The 21,652-nt window shown below is 42.1% G+C and overlaps 2 protein-coding genes across 2 annotated transcripts; one reads left to right on the forward strand and one right to left on the reverse strand.

Moving 5' to 3' along the window:
* Nucleotides 1-508: 508 nt before the first annotated feature.
* LOC308378231 (alpha-2-macroglobulin-like) lies at nucleotides 509-4,206 on the forward strand (the record flags this gene model as incomplete). The annotated part of the gene is made up of 14 exons (XM_080855091.1): nucleotides 509-560; nucleotides 721-804; nucleotides 916-1,092; nucleotides 1,608-1,683; nucleotides 1,830-1,986; nucleotides 2,104-2,178; nucleotides 2,368-2,518; nucleotides 2,605-2,795; nucleotides 2,907-3,122; nucleotides 3,220-3,353; nucleotides 3,576-3,666; nucleotides 3,749-3,817; nucleotides 3,925-4,030; nucleotides 4,166-4,206. The coding sequence occupies 14 exons, from the start codon at nucleotides 509-511 to the stop codon at nucleotides 4,204-4,206; spliced, it is 1,620 nt and encodes a 539-aa protein (XP_080711217.1).
* Nucleotides 4,207-13,668: 9,462 nt separating this feature from the next.
* LOC308378398 (retinol dehydrogenase 11-like) lies at nucleotides 13,669-18,225 on the reverse strand. Its single transcript, XM_080855296.1, has 7 exons — nucleotides 18,127-18,225; nucleotides 17,703-17,818; nucleotides 16,880-17,035; nucleotides 16,688-16,792; nucleotides 16,061-16,270; nucleotides 14,514-14,706; nucleotides 13,669-14,134 (listed from the first exon to the last, which is right to left on the reverse strand). The coding sequence occupies exons 1-7, from the start codon at nucleotides 18,138-18,140 to the stop codon at nucleotides 14,032-14,034; spliced, it is 897 nt and encodes a 298-aa protein (XP_080711422.1). The 5' UTR covers nucleotides 18,141-18,225; the 3' UTR covers nucleotides 13,669-14,031.
* Nucleotides 18,226-21,652: the final 3,427 nt, after the last annotated feature.

A 21,652-nucleotide genomic window follows, 5' to 3' on the forward strand; every position in this document is an offset into this window, starting at 1 on the left:
TCACACAAGCTTCAGGGCAGTAACTAGCCAATCACAGAAGCTTCAGGGCAAAGGGAGTAGTAATTTACAGGGTGAAGGCACCATCACTATCTGCTATCCATCTGTGTGTGTGTGTGTGTAGGTTGTGAGTGTGTGTGTGTGTGTGTGTGTGTGTGTGTGTGTAGGTAAAGTGTGTGTGTGTGTGTGTGTGTGTGTGTGTGTGTAGGTTGTGGGTGTGTGTGTGTGTGTGTGTGTGTGTAGGTAAAGTGTCTGTGTGTGTTAGTGTGTGTGTGTGTGTATGTGTGTGTGTGTATGTGTGTGTTTGTGTGGGTGTAGGTAAAGTGTGTGTGTGTGCAGTGGCGTAGCGTGTGGTGTGCGGGGTGTGCGGACCGCACAGGGCGGCCAATTGAATGGGGGTGGCCAATATTATAACTTGATGACTTTCTTTAGATTTTTTAGTTTGTAATTTTTTGATAATTGTTGTTTTCCCAAATGGCCAAATTTAGAATATAGTGTTGTTTGTTTTGTAATGGCGCGAAGTGAGAAGACTGAAAGTTTCAATTGGCTCTTATGTCCAAAGGGTGAATTTGATCTTACAGTCCTATGTTGCCATTATATGTCTATGGTTTTGGGAATAGATTTACCTCTCAGTCATCACATGATACAGAGTCAATACAATTTGTATGTAAATGAATTCCTTAAAACTAGAAATAAATCTATTTTCTCACATTATTCCCACAGGGGGCGCTCTAACGGAGGAGGTGGATCTGAAACTCCCAGCAGCTGTCGTGAAGGGATCAGCCAGAGCCTCCGTTTCTGTGCTGGGTACCAAAGATTACATGCAGCTTCATATGCAGTAGTTAATGGACAGGATAATTAACTAGTTGAGTGCAGAGCCCTTAAACATGTGTGTCCAACACTCCATCCCTCCTGTAGGAGACGTCCTGGGTCGTGCTCTGAAGAACATTGGCAGTCTTCTGGAGATGCCATATGGTTGTGGGGAGCAGAATATGGCCATCCTCTCCCCAAATATTTACATTCTGCAGTACCTACAGAACACTGGCCAGCTCACTGCAGACATCAGGGAGAAGGCCACCAATTTTCTTAAAAATGGTGAGAAGTTATTTTGCTGTCCAGTTAAATTCCTCAGTGTCTAGCGGGAGAAGGTCTGAACACCCTTGGACATACTATAGCTCTGGCTAGGTACTTTACCAGTCAGCTTATAACTTTGTGACGTGGATAGGGTATGAAACCTACTGTGTACATCCCATCATTTCTCATATTCTCACTGGTTGAACTGAACTGGTGGTCCTTTACACTATAGGCCTCAAAGCTGAACTTGTGTTAGTAGACATGGTTGTAATATTCCATCAGGTAAGTTGTCACTGACTGCAGCACCAATGGGGATCCTTGTTCAGACACAGGGACAGATGTGGGCGGGGCTGGCTTTGCTGGTGGATGTTGGGCTACTCTGACGCAGCTCTCCCACAGATACAGGACTATTGTGAAGCACATCGCCACCTGGTGGTCCTTGAGTGTCATACAATGGCACACTTTTGACATCCATAGCCATAGTTTAATGTGTACGATAATGAATTGATCACCTATGATACAAATACAACATTCAGGATACCAGAGGCAGCTGAACTACAAGCACCATGATGGAGCCTACAGCACGTTTAGTGGAGGGGAGAGAAACACATGGTGAGTTGACCCCAAGACGTGCCGAGACAAACAATCATCTAAGATAATGATAAAACCGTAAAATAGCTTATCTTTTTAGTAGTATGAAATGTTTAATAATTTGGAAAAGCCTCCATTGACGATATTGTTCTTCTCTCTTCCTCCAGGCTGACTGCTTTTGTGTTGAGGTCCTTTGGTAAAGCAAAGTCCTTCACCTACATTGACCCAGACATTATTGCATCTGCCAAGGCTTGGCTTGAAGGGAAACTAAGACCAGATGGAGTTTTCCATATGCAAGGAAAACTTGTCCACAACAGAATGAAGGTACACATGTGATGATGCATTGGTTGGTAACATAGTGTAACAGTGCTTTGTCTGTTTTGGGATGGATGTGAGTTTCATGTTTCCATGTTTTTATTGGCTTTTGTCCCTGTGTTCCAGGGCGGTGTAAATGACAATGTTACGATTACTGCTTATATCGCTGCATCAATGCTGGAGCTGAACATGACTGTTACGGTAAGGAATCTCATCACTCAGTTTAACTGAGACAAACCAAACTCAAATCTATCAGAGGTCTCATTCAGGCAGTTCACTGTTGTCAGTATTATTAGTACTATTGAATTAATTTACAGTCATATTCAGAGAATAACAGAATATAAGTGTTGTTAGGATACATCAGCATGAGAAAATCTATGTCTTTTCCAGGAAAAAACGCTGACGTTTCTAAAGTCCTCGGCCAGTGACCTCTCCAACACCTACTACACTGCTCTACTGGCCTACGCCCTCAGTCTCGCTGGAGAAGAGGACCTCCGAGCTCAACTTCTCAAACACTTGGACAGTGTAGCCACCTCTGATGGTAGGAAACATTTTACTGTGTGCCTGAAGAGTTAACCCAACGCGTCACCCTGCAGCTTTTGTCTCATGAGTCTCATGTCTTCTCAGGGAGTCTCCTGCACTGGTCTCAGTCCTCATCAGAGCGAGCTGATTCCCTGGCGGTGGAGATGAGCTCTTATGTGCTGTTAGCTGTTCTCACTAAAACCACACTGACTGCTGCTGACTTAGGGTATGCTGCCAGGATTGTCAGCTGGCTGGTGAAGCAGCAAAATCCATATGGAGGCTACTCTTCCACACAGGTGATCCACCAACACTTCCTTCTGTAACGTGTTATTTGTGTTTTCTGTGTCTGGGCTTTTGTCCAGCTTCTGTATTTGCCCACACTGAGGGTTGAGTGTGTGTTCTCTCAGGACACGGTGGTGGCACTGCAGGCTCTGGCTCTGTACGCCACCAAGGTCTTCAGCCCACATGGATCCAGCACAGTGACGGTGCAGTCAGCAGGTGGGGACAAACACCAGTTTGATGTGAACCAGCACAACACATTACTCTACCAGGAGAGGGCGCTGCAGGACGTTCCTGGGAAGTACAGCGTAGAAGTCAAGGGCTCTACATGTGCTTCTGTGGGGGTCAGTGTGAAAGATCACTTCTGCCTCGTTCTAGACTGTTAATGATGTATATTCTGTTATGGCTATTTATTCATGTCTAAATCCTCTTCTGTAACAGGTGGCTCTTTTCTACAACATCCCCACTCCCACTGAGCACTCAACCTTGAGCATTAAGACTCAAGCCAAGCCTCTGACTGAGGGAGAGTGCAACAAGGCCAATGGACAGGTTCTGAATTTAAAAATCACAGTCCAGTACGTAACCCCTTGTAGAGTATGATCCCAACAAGTAAGATAAGTAACCACAGGAAAGGCAGAATGAAGGAAAGCTCATGTAGTGCCACTTTTCTGTTCTTGCACTGATGTCATGTGATGTCATCAGATTGGTTTTCCATTTTACCTGTGTAGTTCTTACATCCTGCCTGTTCTATTTAAAGATGATTTGATTGAGACAAATGTTCATCCTTGCTTGTGCAGGTATGATGGACCACAGGAGAGCACCAACATGGCTATAATAGATGTGAAAATGTTATCTGGTTTCACACCTGACTCTGCCTCTGTTGAAAAGGTATGTTGTTGTCCATCCTAATTCTGTGTTAGTCTGTGGATCATCTATCCTAATGATATTGATGAAGGTTCTGTCTTAACAGCTACAGGGCAGCATGCTTGTGGATCGGGTCGATCAGAAAGATGACCACATCCTTGTGTATCTGTCAGAGGTGAGAAATAAACCACTTGCACTCAGAATCACTTTCCTCACAGATTTACCTACAATGTCACACTTGCTCTACGTCGACCTGATGTGCTTCTGCTTGTGTTGAATCAGGTTCCGAAGGGTTTGCCTGTATCCTACCACCTGACCATCCGACAGGATCTCCCAGTGAACAACCTGAAGCCAGCAGTGGTCAAGGTGTACGACTACTACCAGACCAGTAAGACTCCCTTATAAACACAAGTTACATGAAAATACCTATGAAGGATAGTGTTGTTTGCAGCAACCTGGCTATGAACTCTCACTCTCTCTCTTTCTCTCTCTCCCTCCCTCTCTCTCTCTCTCTCTCCATCAGGTGACCAAGCCGAGGCAGAGTACTCCTCCCCTTGTGCATGAGAAGGTGTCCTGATGTTTTGAATCTATGTGTGTGTGTATGAACCTTGTTTTTGTTTTGTTTTTAAAGGAATAGGGCTATAAATGGAAATTACAATTCTTTTTAAAAAAATCTGTGTGAATAAATGTCAATTTTATGATGACAAATATGTTGACAGTATTTCCTTTTTACAGTTTTTTACAATTGCTAAAACACTAAAACCCACGGGCTTTACAAAGTTCTCAGTTGCCTGAACTCATGAAGCTAATTGTGCAGTCTGTTGTCAATACCTTAAACTATTTCTCATGGTAAAACACAATTTGCAGGTCTCACTTAGACTTTTCAGCAAAACTCTAAACACATTCTCAGTCTTAAAACACATTCTGCACTCTAATTGACATGTCATCCATACTGGTAAACACAAGTGGCAACAATCAAATACAAATAGAGAACAAATGTCATTGATTGAACACAACCACTCAAAATTGATTTAACTTGTATCAAATGATGTGACACAACCAATATGAGCCAGTTTAGGGATCAAACAGGTTGTTGAAGGTGGGAAGGAGAAAGTCTGAGAATGAATAGAAGAAACAATGTGAGGGGAGGAGGACAAGTAAATACCACGTTGACTCCTTTGATTTGTGTCCCGTTTACTGTGGTAGTGTATATTGTAGTAGGCCTACAGTGCATTGTAGGCTGTATAAGGACAATACGTAAACAAGTTGTATGGCCCTGAACATTGTGCTTTCTATTTGGTACAGTAACAGTACTGATTGCTCAATAGATTTTGACTGCTTGCAGGTTCATATCAACAAAGAACAAGAGTGAGTTGTGAGTAGTGAGATGCAGGGTACAGTACTATAGGGGTACAAGAAGGAGAAAGAACCAACAAAAATTAGAGCAAAGCAAAGTAGTTATTTCTGATACATTTGTATAGCTACTATGAGAGAACATGTTTTCATTCATCAAAAGTCAATGATAGATAAATATGAAATTTGTTCTTCTCCCTGAGAAACAATGTTTTGAACAGTGTGTTTTCTATTTTTTGGTGTATTGTTTACTGACTGCTTGAAAGTGTATATAATTTTGAACACTTTGTTTATGATTTGACAGCAGTGTTTGATTTTGAGCACAGGTAAAACTGTTTTGAGGCGAAAGTTTCATTTTGCAAGAGGATTCGGAGGTTTTGTAAATAGTGCTTGAAGATGAGGTTTTGTGTTTAGAGTTTAGAGAAAATGAGTGACTGTTTCAAGAATGTGTTTTAGCAATTGTAAAAAACTGTAACATGTTTCAGAGTTTTTATTTTACTGTTAGATTTACCAGGGCTTGTATTACAGTAAACTTAGTTTCAAATCTACATATTACTGGATAAGTAGATAAGGGGAATTTGTGGAGGAAACTTCTGGACAACTAAATTGCTCCTAAAACATCAAAAGTTCAAAGTTGAACACTTTTTTAATGCCCTCATGTTACCTAAGCTGCATAACTTTCTATGGCATTTATTAAATATAATTGGTAATAATAATTAGTAAGCCAGCCTCATAAATAAATAACTTGAGATGTGAAAATCTCTATTACAATGCAATACACATGTGAAATACTTCAATGAAACATTTCACATGATTATATAAAACGTAAATTCTTTCAGCAATTGAAGATGTATGAGTCCTTATCCTCACGCATATCGCGGCAGATTAGGCTAATTCATTGAAAATTGTAGACACATTATTTGCAAGCCAGTGCCATTTTGAGTTACTCTCTGTATGTCTGTGTATTTTCCTCTCTCTCTCCGTTCCTGTTGTTTACTGTTGTAATCTCTTCCTGAAGGTCAAGTTATAGGCAGAACTGAGTTTCGTTTCTCTGGAAAGGGCTGAGCACTGAGAGGTGGGAGTGGCTTCCTACGTCTAGTGGGAGGAAGTGGGAGGGAACTTAAAAGTCCCACTTCCTGTTAGAATCAGTAAAAGTACTCAGGGATTATAGCAAAAGAAAATCATCTGACTGAAAATAAATGACTTTGGGTCGTGGCTGCATACCGCCTCGATATTTGAACTTCATATTATCACTTACTAGTTCAAAGCTAGGGCATAAAACCAATATTTTTTGCAAGACTTCACCATTCTTGTTAATGGGCTATAAATGACAAAACGATTTGCTGAAATCCAGGGGCATTTAGCAAAAAATTAGCCTGAATACCAGCCCGAACCCCGCCCACAAAATAATTTGGTCGGGAAGTTCGGTCTGGCTCTGCGGTCGTTGGGGAGACATTTTTCCTGGTAGAAAACAGTACAGTCAATCAAAGTGACTGGGCGGGCTTTATACGATGATCGACAGATGATGAAAAGTAACGTAATCAACCACGTCACCAAAGAGCGCTCAGTTCAAATTCGTGTTCAACAAACATGGCTGCCGCTGGAGAGCTAATTTCTGTAGATTCTGCCATTGAGCCGGTCGGAATTCGGAATTCAGGAGATAGACACAGACAGGACAGGAGATAGACACAGACTGGAAATAAACATGCAGACAGGAGATACACACGCAGGTACATATGTGTACAGCGTGCAGATTTGGAGTGGAGCGCTGGTGGCGCAGTGGTAGTGTCCATGCTCCAAACCACCAAAGTCACTGGTTCAAACCTCAGCACAGGAGAGAAGGTGTAGAGGACCTGGTGGACTCAGAGGCCCTGAAGCAGGTGGTACATCAGGATGGATTGCAAAGAGAAATACATGGGGGGCCTTACTTGGCCCCCCGAAACAATCTCGTAGAAAAGCAGAAGGTTATAGACTTTTTTCAGTGGGCCAACTTGACTTTTGGGAACCCACGAACCCAGCGAACTCAGCTGTATGTATACACCAGAACCAGAAGTGTTTTGTGTCAAGTTGGCCCACTGAAAAAAAGTCTATAACCCCCTACTTTTCTACTAGATTGTTTCAGGGGGCCAAGTAAGCCCCCCCATGTCTTTCTCTTTGCAATCCATCCTGACATCCCACCTGCCTCTCCACTTTCCTGTGCTGAGGTTTGAACCGATGACCTTGGTGGTGTGGAGTGTGGACACTACCACTGCACCACCAGCGCTCCATTCCAAAGCTGCACGCTGGACAGATATGTACCTCCTGTCTGCGTGTTTCTCTCCTGTCTGTGTCTATCTCCTGTCCTGTCTGTGTCTATCTCCGGTCCTGTCTGTGTCTATCTCCTGTCTGTGTCTATCTCCTGTCCTGTCTGTGTCTATCTCCTGTCTGTCCCAAATGACGGCTAAGTCCTGACATCAGCGTCATAGTCAAAATCCCACAAAGTCAATCAGGGGCTGGGGGGTTCAGTGCCTGGATTTGTAATGCAACTGGCTATATCTGTTCAGGTTCAAAGCGAAGGCTTCACCTGTGAGTGAGTGTGTGTGTGTGTGTGTGTGTGTGTGTCTGTTCAAGGCAGTGTTTTTTCATAATTTTCAGGTTTGTGTTACAATAATGGAGTTAGCCTTGAATGAATGTTGTTGCCATAGTGGAGAGGGTCGCCTTGTGTTTACCCGGAGGGGACTTTGAACCCTCAGAGACAACAGTCCCATGGATCTCTAAGCCTTAGACTTAACCCCACATCCATCCTGGTATATACTTTTGATGTACATGCCAAGCTGATCTTGAACATGTTTTAAATTGGTAAATTGTCATATAAAGATGCTGTATTGAACATGAACTGGGTCTGAAGATGTATATGTGACACGTCATATCTTCCCACCTAGACTGGGGTTTGAAAACATGCTGACATTTGCTCATTGGGTTTTAAGACCAACACCTTATCCCCACATCCATGATATCTACTGCTACTCAGCCTGCTAATATGATTTGGAACAATCTTGGATTGAAAGTGAACTGAAAGTTCATCACATCTACTTTGAACCCACGTGGACAGGTCACACAGCTAGTGATAGGGCTTTATTGTTGAGAGGATGTGGTTCAAGTTAATTAATTATAAACAGCAATCTTTTACCAGGTGTGGGATTCGAACCCACAATGACACACGTCCATTGGAGCTTAAGTCCAATGCCTTAACCACACGACCATCCTGGTTCTGAAAGCACTTGGTGATTAACCATTTACTTTTTACCTGGAGAAGTTAAACGTTTGGACATGGAATCTGTGCAGGGTTCTACCCAACATTTTATAAATGAGGGCCCTAGTCTCCGCTTTGGGATGCTGCTGTGGTCTCTCCACTTGATCTATCGACACACACACACACACACACACACACACACACACACACACACACACACACACACACACACACACACACACACACACACACACACTCACACTCTCTCTCTACTGTGGGATGCTGATGAAGTCTCTCCACCTGATGTACTTGTAGAAACCCTCTGCCTACACCTACCCACCCCACCACACTGTCATGCATTAACTCCACTCCACTCATGAAACATCTACATACTCTCTGCTAGCCTATTTTAATTACGTAAATAATTGCCACCATGGACATATAGTTTTCTGTGTCATTTTTACCCTTGTAATAGTAAACTTGCAAGCGCTCTGCCTACCAACTTAGCTGTTCTTCAATAAAGCACTATGTGAATAAAACTGAATTTAATGGAATCATTTTAAGCAATGGGTATTTAACGCTGGAGCCTGAAGGCCAGAGATGTCCTTCATGAGGGATGAACTCCCTAAGTGTTCTTGAGTGAGTGGTCTGATTCAGCCTGGACTAGGGCGCCCTCTGCTGGTCACATTCTGCAAGTGTTCTAGAGTGAGTGGTCTGAGTCAGCCTGGACTAGGGCGCCCTCTGCTGGTCACATCCTGCAAGTGTTCTTGAGTGAGTGGTCTGAGTCAGCCTGGACTAGGGCGCCCTCTGCTGGTCACATCCTGCAAGTGTTCTTGAGTGAGTGGTCTGAGTCAGCCTGGACTAGGGCGCCCTCTGCTGGTCACATCCTGGAAGTGTTCTTGAGTGAGTGGTCTGAGTCAGCCTGGACTAGGGCGCCCTCTGCTGGTCACATTCTGCAAGTGATCATGTAGGCAATGGCATGTTTTCCGTAGCCACAGCATAGCGATCATTTTCGAAACAAAAAATGATTAAGACCTACTAAAGAGCAGTATGGGGCAGGAGATACTGAGTGGATTCGCTACCCTGTCCATCGAAAGCATCCGGGCCAGGGAGTTGAACTTTTCTGAAATTGTTGATAATTTTGCTCAACGCAAGGCTCGTAGGATGCCATTCTAAACGTCATGCATGTTTTTTAATACACCTAATGGTACTTGAAATGTATTTTTTCACTTCAATGTCGTAAAAAGAATAAGTTACTTTGCGCATAGGCCTACGTGATATTGTTGGAGGAAGTTTGTTTTGTAATTGATTGCAGCAGATTCACCCCAGGGTCCTCGATGGTGAAGTTTGCACTCGGGCCCGCCACGTCATTGTTACGCCGCTGATAGGCTACGATGTTTTTGACACGTTTATTAAATTATTATTACAGAAAATTATGGGGGCATTTTTTGCCCCTCTCCTAGTCATTTTAGGGGCAAAATTATATTTCTTAGGGGCAGTTTTGCCCTTTGCCCTCGTGTATTTCCGACGCTGATGCAAATCATATCCGTGCCCCCCCCCCTTTTTTTTCTCTTTGGATCTGCATTGACCTAACCCAGTTGACGGAAATCCGTCATAGCGAAGGAAAACTTTAATCCATGAGTACTAATAGCAATTATACACAGGAGATAAAATAAAGTATATAATTATACAGGAAAATTAATAAAGAATAGAATGTCACCATTTAACAGCAACTTATAAGTAAAGAGTAGATTTCCCTTTAGGACTTTATCTAGACTCCCTCCCTTCTACCTCAACAGTTTAACGTACACTTTCTTGCTCAAATTCTTGTTGTGCAGTTGCCATCCTTACATCATAGAGAAGATCATTTAAAAAAAGACTCTCCCAGTTTTGTGGTGGTTGCACAACTTTTTTTAACGTTTAGCAATTTAGCAGAGGCTTTTATCCAAAGTGACCTCCAAAGGAGAAAACAATCAAGCTACGAGCAACTGATGATTTACAACAGATGATGGTGTTGGATAATTTGAATAGTCCTTTTAACAGTCCAGTGATTTTAAAGTAACACTATGCAACAATTTCACAATTTTTGAGGTATGGTTTTATAGGCAACTAGTTTAGGTACCATCCTTAAAATCATCTTGATAGCATATGGTCATGTGAAGGACAGAAAAACACCTGTGTCTTTCCCACTAGCCATCCAGGATATGCCCTATGTAGTTCTGTATACCGGGCTGGAATACCCTAGCCTGGATACCAGCCTGAACTCCGCCCACAACATTTTTGGTCTGGAGATTCAGTCTGGAGTCGAGTTAGTTGGGAGGGTTTAAACGGCCCCGAAAAGTGATCTGACCATTCAAATTGTAAGGGCGGGCTTTATACGTTGATGGACAGATATAGATAGAATACCGGTATACATCGAACAAAGATGGCGCCGTCTCGGAAGCTTAGTGGGACATATTTTATATGATTTAAGCTATCTACACGACTTTTATATGTCTACATTGACTCGGTTAGTTGTGTATACGCAAAACGAGTGTTGCCCAGGATTATGGGTCTTAACTGAAGCACTCTAGAGCATTATTGATAGGTTATGCTAACGCGTAGAAAAAAAAAACATTCAAACGAATGGTAGCCTCTAGCCTTGAGTGCTAATTAAGTAACATCAACAGATATGACAGCGCATTCATTTTGAAAGAGGAACAGAGAAACGCGATCAAGGCATTTGTCGATTGAAAAGATGTTTTTGCCGTCCTTCCTACGGGATCAGGTAAAAGTTTAATCTATCAGATGGAAATACTACGTTGCTCTGATTGGTTCTAGGTATCCAATTCAGCGAAGAGGAATTTTCTTTCCTGGTTCGTTGAAACACGCCCCATAATCACAGCCCAATAGTCCGGTCTCAGACTCATATTCTGACTAGAATTATGAGTATGACATCGTCAGGCTAGGAATACCCTGCAAAAATGGAAAAAAAATCAAGTCAAATTCCTTGTTTGTGCAAACTTGCTTGGCCAATACGTGTGATTTTGATTCTGATTCAGATATTTGAAAGTTATTTTGGTTATCATCTGCTTTGCTAAAGTGTTAAAAACTTTCCATGTAGACCTGCATAGCCAAGAAGAGGCAGTGACTTTTTTTTTAAACAGTTATTTTATTTCCAAATAAAAATGTTTCCCATAATAATAGGCTGTGTCCACGTGGCGTACGCAGCCTTTCAAGCGTGTGGCCTATTGCCCCCTATAGGCATAATTGACATTCACTGATACTGCAAAAGCATGGAATAATGATAGCAAGTACAATAGACTGATGCTGCAAAAGTTGTTAGCCTGGGATTACTACAAATTCTACCCCCCTCAATATAGGGGTCCAATCTGTTCATTAGAGGGTGTTGAACATGATTCTGAAATAAAAAGTGGGGAATTCTCGTCTTCTCTCACAATTTCTGTGCCACCCTGTCAACAATGTCCAGTGTTACTTTTCACAGAGCCTATAATGAGAGTCTCTGATCCTGGGCCTCTGGCTTTGACAATAACGTTAGAGATGCTGCTTGCCTCTATTGGGTCACCTACTGATGTTCCAGTCCCATGAGCCTCTATGTACTGTTTTTTCTGATAATGTCCATGTATGATCACTATTAAAGCCTAGGGAATACAAGGAATATTCTTTTACATCATAAATGTTTGAATTTAGTTTGTAGTGTACGTGAATACATCTGTACTGGATGCAAATGTCATGGTTCCTATCAGTCAGGTAAATCTAAATGTATTTAAATGCTAATGTTGATCTAAATGCTTTAGCAGAAACAGTCTACAGCTTTCTCCTCTGCTGGGGAATGGCTCACTAGCGCCATCTAGTGCCATCAGGTGAGATCATCTCTGCTTTACTGAGAGCCACAAAAATACCTTGTTCAAGAAGCTGCTCGCACAGCAGGGCAAATAGGGTAGTAGAATCTCCACACAGAGCCATCGCACAATGACCTGTAGCACGGCAGGGCAAACAGGGTAGTAACAACAGAAGTCACTAATTTGGTGAAAACGATGTGTTTGCTAAATACTCTGGCATGGATGTCCACAGACAGTGCCAAGGTACAACAGTATTATTCCTTTATTTTCAAACAGTTTAATTATTTAGGGATTTTTGTGTGGTGCTACGAACCAACTTCCGGATCTACTTTAATGAACTTCCATATTGAATCAGTATTACGGCTGACAAATTATTAACTGACTAAAGAAGTCCCATCATTGACATCAGATGTGTTTTTTTAATGATGGGTGAGAAAGAGGACATTCTGGTTAGTGAAATTTGTGACATGTACACCATTGGCCCATGATCAATCTGGTGATCTGTATGGGCCTCTCCGTGGACCTTTCCGCTCACATCCCATAATGCATCTTATCGATATCACAATCAGCAGATCACAAAGGGTTAACTAAGAAGTCCAAAAGGTAAAGCACAAAAGATCCAAACTTAGTCCTCTTATCCAAAAAACATTCCCTTCTCAAAGGGCTTTGTTTTGGGGTGGAGAGGGCTGTTAACAGTCCCCCTTAAGTCATCACTTGAGCGTATCTGAGTGTGAGAGGCCCCTTTGTCTCTGTAAGCTGTCTAGGAAGATGAAGAGGAGTTAGGCTGTGTGGTGGAAGAAGAGGAAGATGAAGAGGAAGAGGAGTTAGGCTGTGTGGTGGTAGAAGAGGAAGAGGAAGATGAGTTAGGCTGTGTGGTGGTAGAAGAGGAAGAGGAAGATGAGTTAGGCTGTGTGGTGGTAGAAGAGGAAGAGGAAGATGAGTTAGGCTGTGTGGTGGTAGAAGAGGAAGAGGAAGATGAGTTAGGCTGTGTGGTGGTAGAAGAGGAAGAGGAAGATGAGTTAGGCTGTGTGGTGGTAGAAGAGGAAGAGGAAGATGAGTTAGGCTGTGTGGTGGTAGAAGAGGAAGAGGAAGATGAGTTAGGCTGTGTGGTGGTAGAAGAGGAAGAGGAAGATGAGTTAGGCTGAGTGGTGGAAGAAGAGGAAGAGGAAGATGAGTTAGGCTGAGTGGTGGAAGAAGAGGAAGAGGAAGATGAGTTAGGCTGTGTGGTGGTAGAAGAGGAAGAGGAGTATATCTTGGTATGAAAGGCCCCAGGTGGCGTAGTCACACTTCAAGACCTTAAAGCCTAGGTCACACATGTATTGTGTGTAATTAGCATCTCTCACTCGTACTCATTGCTAGTGTATTCTTAGAGCAGGAATTAAAATGTCCTTATAAACCGCAATAAACTCATTCTCCCATCATGCACAGTATACCGTGACGGCAGACGATCTATGGCACTTTGTGCTTAAGCCTATGTCCAACTGATTAGTCCTATGCAATCGATTTTTGAAAACCTGGTCATTAGAAGTGGTTATAATATACGTACATGTATTAATAACACACTTGCAGTTCTCTAAATCCAGATAGTTCTAGCTTTATTAAAATTATACATATTTTTCTTTTTTAAATAAGCGAATATGAAAATTCCTTTACAATATGTTATCATAAATGTTTAGTAATAAAATATACCATATAACCATTGAAAATATTTGTAAATCAGATACATGTTAGGGTTAGTCAAAAAAAATGTCTTCAAAAAAGGAATGGTTTGCTAGTGCATGATGACAAATATCCAAATAACTTAATAACCAATAGGCAACTTTTTTCATTAGAAATATGCCTTGTGGTTTTGTAGTGGCTAAAAAAAGTATTTTGGTTTTGTAGTCGTGTAAACATTACAATGTATATCCTGTCCGCAATAGCCCTCAGAGGCAGAGGCAGTGGCAGCTTTTAAGGCATGTTTTAGTCCCATGATATGTTGAGCATCTTGCAGCTGAGGTCCCACAGGCGCTGGGCCAAATTGTCATCAGAGCCAAGTGTGGAACAGGTTGCTGGAGCACAGTCACTGTGGGGAGATTCAGAGTTTGATGTTAGGCAAGAAAATTGGCATTTTTTATGTTCACAATACCTCAAAGCACATGCCACTGCAAAGCTTTTAAAGGTATGGTAAATATAATGTATGCATGCCACAGAAGATTAGATTCAGTGTTTCAAGTAGAGCCAATAACCGTTATTTAGTTATTTATTTATTTATTTACTTACAACCACACAATATTTCGCAATATTTATATTTTGCAGAGAAACAAATTAAACTATTGTTAAAAGTCGATATTGACTTAACCATCCATGGAACTTTATTTAATTAGTTATTAGAAGGGCAACCTTTCCTTAAAAAACCTTTCAAAAATGAGTTTATAGATGACAGGACACGCAGGAGACGCTACCTGTAGTATCCCCCACTCTCCGTGGCCAACTCAGGGGCCACAGCGCAGTAGATGGAGGTCTGAGCGCCCTGCACCGAGGTCTTGGTGAAGGGGCTGACCATCCACATGACGGCCTGTTGAGCTTTGTTGAGATGTCTCCACAGGTCCGTCTGCACCACTCCTGGGTGCAGGGAATATGCGGTCACGCCGGCGCCTAGGGCAGAAGAAGAAGACTCATGTACTCAGAGCCTGTGGTGTGAGAATAACAGTCCTGGCTCACGGCCGGCTACATACCCACATCAGTTAAGGGAGCTCGGACGGTCCTGCTGCCCATAACCAATGACGAAGCAGGGCTTAAAGATCCAAACAACTGGAGGCCCATCACAAACGGTTCGATGCTGATGAGGCTCTTCTCGAAGTTGTTACACGGGAGACTCTCACTGGCCTGCCCAACACAGTTTTGTATACAGACCATACATAGGAAGTCTCTAGCTTTCCACAGGCTTTTAAAGATGCTGCCCTCTCTTTTTTCTTCCTATCATTGTGAAGCAGAATTCACCAAGCGTTGGATTGTTTACCCAGTCCTGCACTGGTCTCGAACCTGCTCTCTCGGTTGGGAGAGGCAGTTGTGCTAGCAAGAGTAAAAACCCATGGGTGCTAGCGTCTGTTGCTAGTACGTATGTCTCTGAAGGCAGTGAGTAGTGAGGTTTACTCGTGGCTAGTATGTCTCTTAAGGCAGTGAGTAGTGAGGTGTACTAGTTGCTAGTAAGTCTCTTAAAGTATCACTACGTAGTTTCTGGAGCCGCCAGGTAGGGGGCTGCTATTGGGCTATTCAGTAACTTATTTGCTGTCTTGCTTTTTTCTTGTGTTGCACATGCTTGATGTTTGACTGTGTTAGGAAAGTTGTTGGCAAGCTAGCCAACATAGCTATGACAATAACATTACAAAGAAGCCAACGCGAGAGCACTTATTACTAGAATCAATGTCAAAGCTGTAATACCAGGCTTGCTAACACCGCTAACTAGATGTCTTCCTTGCGGCTAAACTTAGCGAAACCTGTGAAGTGAAGTTTACTCGTTGCACAGCTTTGTACCCATTGCTCACCGTTGCATGCCTATGTGGCAGCATAGTATGACATTTGAATGTTAATCAAAGAAATAAAAACAACATATGAGGGAGCTTCTTTTTAAACTTATCAGCAGTTGGCGTAGACCTTCATACTTCAGACTATTAATTATTAATCCGGCCGTACAAAGTATGCATTACTTTGGTTATTGTTACATTTTTTCGATGTTTACATATCTTTAGACAATTCTACATTGAATGAAGGCGTTAGCCGTAACCTTAGACATTCAAAACAAAGGCATCACTGCTCACCCATTTACAATTGTACACTTTGCTGCTCTGCAGTCAGTTTCAGAGCGCACAAGAATGTTTGAATGCTCTTATTGTAGGATGCTTGTCAAATTACTATAGCGGAATGCCAGTCATATGACCACAAGTCTTCAGTTGATCATTTGTACCAGTTTAGACATATTTAGACCATATCTCCGTGGCTAAATTCTTACCCTTAAGCTTCATGGCTAGTGAGCGTGTGAACAGCACGTTGGCCAGCTTGCTCTGGCTATAAGCTGCCTTCTTGTCGTAGCTCTTCTCACTGTTGATGTCCTCCAGGTTGATGGTGCCCCATGAATGGGCCATAGAGGACACAGTGACGATCCTGGCAGGGGCGGATTGTTTGATAAGGTCCAGGAGCAGGTAGGTCAAAAGGAAATGTCCTGCGAGATCAGGCCATCAGAAGAAGTATTATTATACATTACATTACAATTTATTATATCACTTCTGCAGTTTTATACTTCCTATTCAATTCAGTTCAGTTCAGTTCAATTCAATTCAATTCAATTCAATTCAATTCAATTCAATTCAATTCAATTCAACTTTATTTATATAGCGCTAAAACAATACAATTGAAACAAGTGAGTGAGGTATACCATTCAGCAAACTGCTTTGATAACCCACCTTTGTTACACTTTTAGCAGCTGTGATCCATTTCATCCAGATGCTAAAGCTAACGCTAACCCTAATCAGTGTTTTCTAATAAAATACCACCTGGCCATTTAACAAAACATGGATGACGCACTGCTGTACCTGAGTGCCTGGCTGTGCTCCAGTAGAGTAACTATGCATTCCCTTACCCATGTGGTTCACACCGATCTGCATCTCAAAGCCATCTGCTGTTTTCCCATAGGGACACACCATCACTCCAGCATTGTTGATAAGAATATTTAGTTGCTTCTCCTCTGAAAAGCAAGATGTAAAAAACACACTTACTGCAATTGCAGACATGTACAGTAAGACCACCCATACTTCGTCCTCCATTGGCCTACCCTTATTGATCAACTCCGCAAACTCCCGGATTGATTTTGTATCTGACAAATCCAGTTTTTTTATAATCACATTTTGGCTTCCAGAAGCCTCTGTGACCTCTTTCAGTGCGGTATTGGCTCTTTCCATATCTCGGCATGCCATGATTATCCTTGCACCTGAGAAAAAAGAGACACATCAGCGCAAACAGTTCTTATAATCTCTTCAATTAAAGATTAATCCCACACTGCACCTGTAAGTGAATTCATCAAATGCTTACAGATTCTAGGTATGTTATGTGGTCATCTTGTCATTACATTCTGATTAAATCATGCATTTTGTGATTTCACACAAACCAACCTTAAGAAATTATTGTTATTACCAAAACATATTTAAATAATTTACCTCACCATAGCTGGCAACTTTAACACTGAGTAGGCTAATAACAACAGAATGACACGCCACATTTGGGTAAGGCTGAAATGCAAATAAAGGTGTGGAATAGTTTGAATGATCAATTGTTCAATAGTTATTCACTTGGAAATGAGGCTTAAGGACCACACCCACTCCGTGCATGGCTTATAATGCCTTTCATGGCACGGTAATAAATATTACCATGTACTTATGAGTGTATGCATGTACAGACTCTTCAAGGATTAGGCGAAGATTAAGTAGCCTACTTTTCAACAGATTACACATGGCCAAACTATCGACAAATGTTATAAATTTGTGTTTTTGAAAAGTGAGGGAGACAATGTAGCATGTCACAACTGGTAATGGTTGTGACAACGGAGTCAAAGCACACTAATGGGTGGGGAAAATGCAAGTCATCCAAGGTTAACTTACCCCTCTTAGCCAGATCAATAGCAGTTTCTTTCCCGATTCCGGTATTTGCTCCAGTGATGACAACTGTCTTGTCATCAAGTCTGACATCAGACGACCACGGACGGCGAAAGACATTTCTACAAAACACACAAATCTTACAGGACCCAAGTCCACACCCTAAGTCGGCTAGGCTATAGAGGTCATTTATTCAATGAATTTAGTAATAGATTCACGTCATTAGTAACTTTAATTGTGTTCACTCTAAGTGACTGAATAATCTCAATATGTTGACAGCTCAAACCTGATAATATGTGTGTGGTTGATTACTGCCAGGCACACAGTAAACTTATAGTCAAAACAGTTACGAAATCTCAGTTCAGTTTCTACTATGACTAACGAGCCGAGGGTCACATTTATAAATCAATTGTTTTCAAATATAGCCTACCTTATTCCCTGCATGCTAGCAATGTAGGCTAGATAACCGAGTATCGCCTTCTTTATTCAGAAAAGATGAAATTGCGAATACTGAGAGCTCACATCCCACACAAGTTCATGGATATGAGGAACAATGTGGGCTTTCAAGAACAGGTACCATCTATATCCGGAAGTAAACATACGTGGCGTCAGATATTATGATTGGATACACTGTTTCTGACGTTTACAGTGGTCAAATTCTCTACAAACTGATACATCTGATTTAAGAAGTATTAACGGCATCTTTTATTCAAATGTTCTTAATTGTGTGTGTTTTTTTTTCTTTTTCAAATTACAATTGCAAATTTAGAGGAAAAAGTAGCCCTAGTTTTGTACCGATTAACGGGACGTCAGTCAGACTAACGCAGATTTCGGTGTAAAAGCCAACAAACATCATCTGTTAATATTAGTTAGTCATTTGTTATTAATATTTTGTTTTTATTAATGTGTCATTACTCTACTATTGAACGAATATTATGCGAAAATCCCCATGAGCGAGGTGGACTACATCATCTGTGTCACAAGATGGCAGCATAAGCACAGTTTTAAAAGTGATGGCGCATAGGCTATACCCTTGTCATCCTTAAATATTTTTGGGAATATCATTTTGTGCAGGAAATGGCGTTTTACTTTCCCCTACACTGCAAGTTACCGACAAGATGTAGCAAGTGTCCTGTATTTGTAATCATGTGCCATTTTGAGAGAACTGGTTACAAACCCTTGAAGGGTTAAGGGATCAGACAGCACTGCTCGGGCAGACCTTAGTTCAACTGAGGTCAGTTATGGCCTAGCATGATTATTATTGTGTTTTTGTAATCTGCCCCCGCAGGTAGTAATCCTCATCATTGCCCCCTGCAGTAACTGTGTAACTCTCAGAGTCACACACACGCAGAGACACAGACACAGACACACACACACGCACACGCACACACACACACACACACACACACACACACACACACACACACACACACACACACCACGCACACACACACACACACACACACACACACACACACACACACACACACACACACACACACACACACACACACACACACACACACACACACACACACACACACACACACACACACACACACATACACAGTATGTGTGCCCTATAGCAGGATGTATCTGGATATGGCATGTGTTCAGTCACCATGTCTCACCAGTTGGAGGGAGCTGTCACATGGCATCATTCACCTGCCCAGCACTCAAATAGAGGATATGCATCTAACACAGGAACAACAGCATGACCCATTTATTAATAAGCACCAAGTATTTCTCAAAGTGTGGTTCAGGTTGAACAAAAACAAAAGCATTTTTTTGGTTTAGAATTGATAACTTAGAGCACTGGGTATCCCCTCTCTTTTTAGAATGCAGAAGCATTCTAATCCCTTGAGTTTCTGTCCAGCAGGGGGCGGTGTTTATTTAAAAATTTTAACATCGGCAGAAGCTGAGCACTCATTTTTCTAGGACTTGCCACAAAATTGTGTATTATATTACATGTTAACTTATCTTATATACCGTTGAATATAGCACACCCCGGAACTCACTCTCAGAATGGTGGATTCCATCTACCCGTGTTATAATTCCATCTACCCGTGTTATAATACATGTTAATTTCTGCTCAGGCCAACATTATGAATCTGCTGTGACCGCCACCAGAGAGGTTTTTACCTTGCATCACACCACGCAGGAGGGGGAGAGTGACAGGATGTGTGCTGTCCAGTTGCAGTTGATAGTGCGTAAGTAAGCATTTCCTTCCCATGCTCCCCAATGAATGGACACAAGAAAAAAAGAGGCTATAATTAGATTACCTCTGATTAAAACTCCCATGAGTTTCCGAATGGACCAGAATGCTAATTAAACCATAGCTTCTTAGCTTCCTGAATCAATTTCCTTTTTGACTAGGAGATTTAGGTGTTGTCCTTTACACAGGCAGTGCATGTTACAGACACCAGTATAACATCAGATATCCCTTTTCTTTTTATATTTACTTTTTTTTTGTTGCAATGGCACGGTTGACTTACTGTGACATTTGGTTCACGGTGTAGTCCATGGGATTCTGAAGAGCCACAACAGTTTACTTCTCCCAAATACTGGCGCCTAACAATATTCTAGGGAAGTAGAACAATGGCGCCATGATAAACCATCATGACGCTCTAAATAAATAAACAGAACAGACAAACCTGATGCACAGGCACATGTGTAAGTGTGTGGAGTGTGTGTCTGTGTGTCTGTGTGTGAAAGATTGTGACAGTGTCCTTTCCTCTCTGACTAAAACCATCAGTGGCAGTGTTAAGGATTACTCAGGGAGAGATATATATGTGGAAAATGCCCCACAATCAACAGTGACGAAAGAAATTTTCTTTAAGGTTTGTCCCCAAGTCCAAAACCTAACCTGAGTGCTGTGTCTAGGGTTAGCGCCTTCCCCTGCCTCATGCTAATGGCCTTTCTGTGGAAAGCAAAACAAAAATTGGGGGGGAATGGAAAAAGCACAAGAGCGTGTCCTGTACTGACTAATGCAAATGTGGCGCCTTGCGTTCTATTTTGTCTCTCTGATGGCATCATGAACTCTGTGTTTGCTTCATGAACTACTGTTGGCTCTCTGTTGGCAATCAAAAACTAGGCAAATGTCATCTGGGGATGTAGGTTGGATAAGGGCACACGAGACTGACCAGCCTTAGTCACACACACACACACACACACACACACACACACACACACACACACACACACACACACACACACACACACACACACACACACACACACACACACACACACACACACACACATATGGGTCAGGCAGCGGCTAAGCTACATGTCTAATAGGAAGGGAAAGGCAGAGAACAGAGTAGAAATGCCAAGGAAGTCTTCCAGAGAGCAGCAGAGAGGCCTCCATAAACAGAAATAGGATCTTGCTCTGGTTTTATCGGTTGTCTTGTTAGAATTCATTAATGGCCGGTCCTCTCATGGCAATTCAGGACACTTTAAAGTTCAAAATAACGAGGCCTAACTAGTATGTGGGTTTAGTATATATACTTTATGTCTGTGTGTGTCTATGTCCGAGAGCACAAATCACCAGGTGCATAAAAATAAATAATGCATATCAAGATTTATATCTGCATTTTTCACTGTTTTAAATTGAATGATCTGTTATGGTACAGGAATTTCACAGTTGTATCTGCGTCTCTGTTATGCTTTATATTTACGATAGTTTTGCTGTGACGTTAACCTGTTGCACGTACAGAAAAGAGACGTTAACCACATCACTTCCCTCCGTGCCAGCCAATAGGTCAGACTTGATAAAGTCAACATTCCACATTTGACCCTGTTTTCATACAAATGTTTCAGGTAAGAGCAATACACACTTCCAGGCTGCCCTCCAGCCACCCAACACACACTCCACCCCAACACCTTACCCTGCCACAACACCTTACCCTGCCACAACACCTTACCCCTGCCACAACACCTTACCCTGCCACAAC

The sequence above is a fragment of the Sprattus sprattus genome (genome assembly GCF_963457725.1).
Source record: "Sprattus sprattus genome assembly, chromosome: 17".
Lineage (NCBI taxonomy): Eukaryota > Metazoa > Chordata > Actinopteri > Clupeiformes > Clupeidae > Sprattus > Sprattus sprattus.

What these genes read in the sequence shown, in the direction of transcription:
- LOC308378398 (XM_080855296.1), bottom strand. An exon ending in TATTGATCTGGCTAAGAGGG is followed by an intron (nt 17,036 to 17,702) that starts GTAAGTTAACCT and finishes CTTTTTTCTCAG; the next exon opens with GTGCAAGGATAATCATGGCA. An exon ending in GAGAGTGGGGGATACTACAG is followed by an intron (nt 14,135 to 14,513) that starts GTAGCGTCTCCT and finishes ATCTCCCCACAG; the next exon opens with TGACTGTGCTCCAGCAACCT.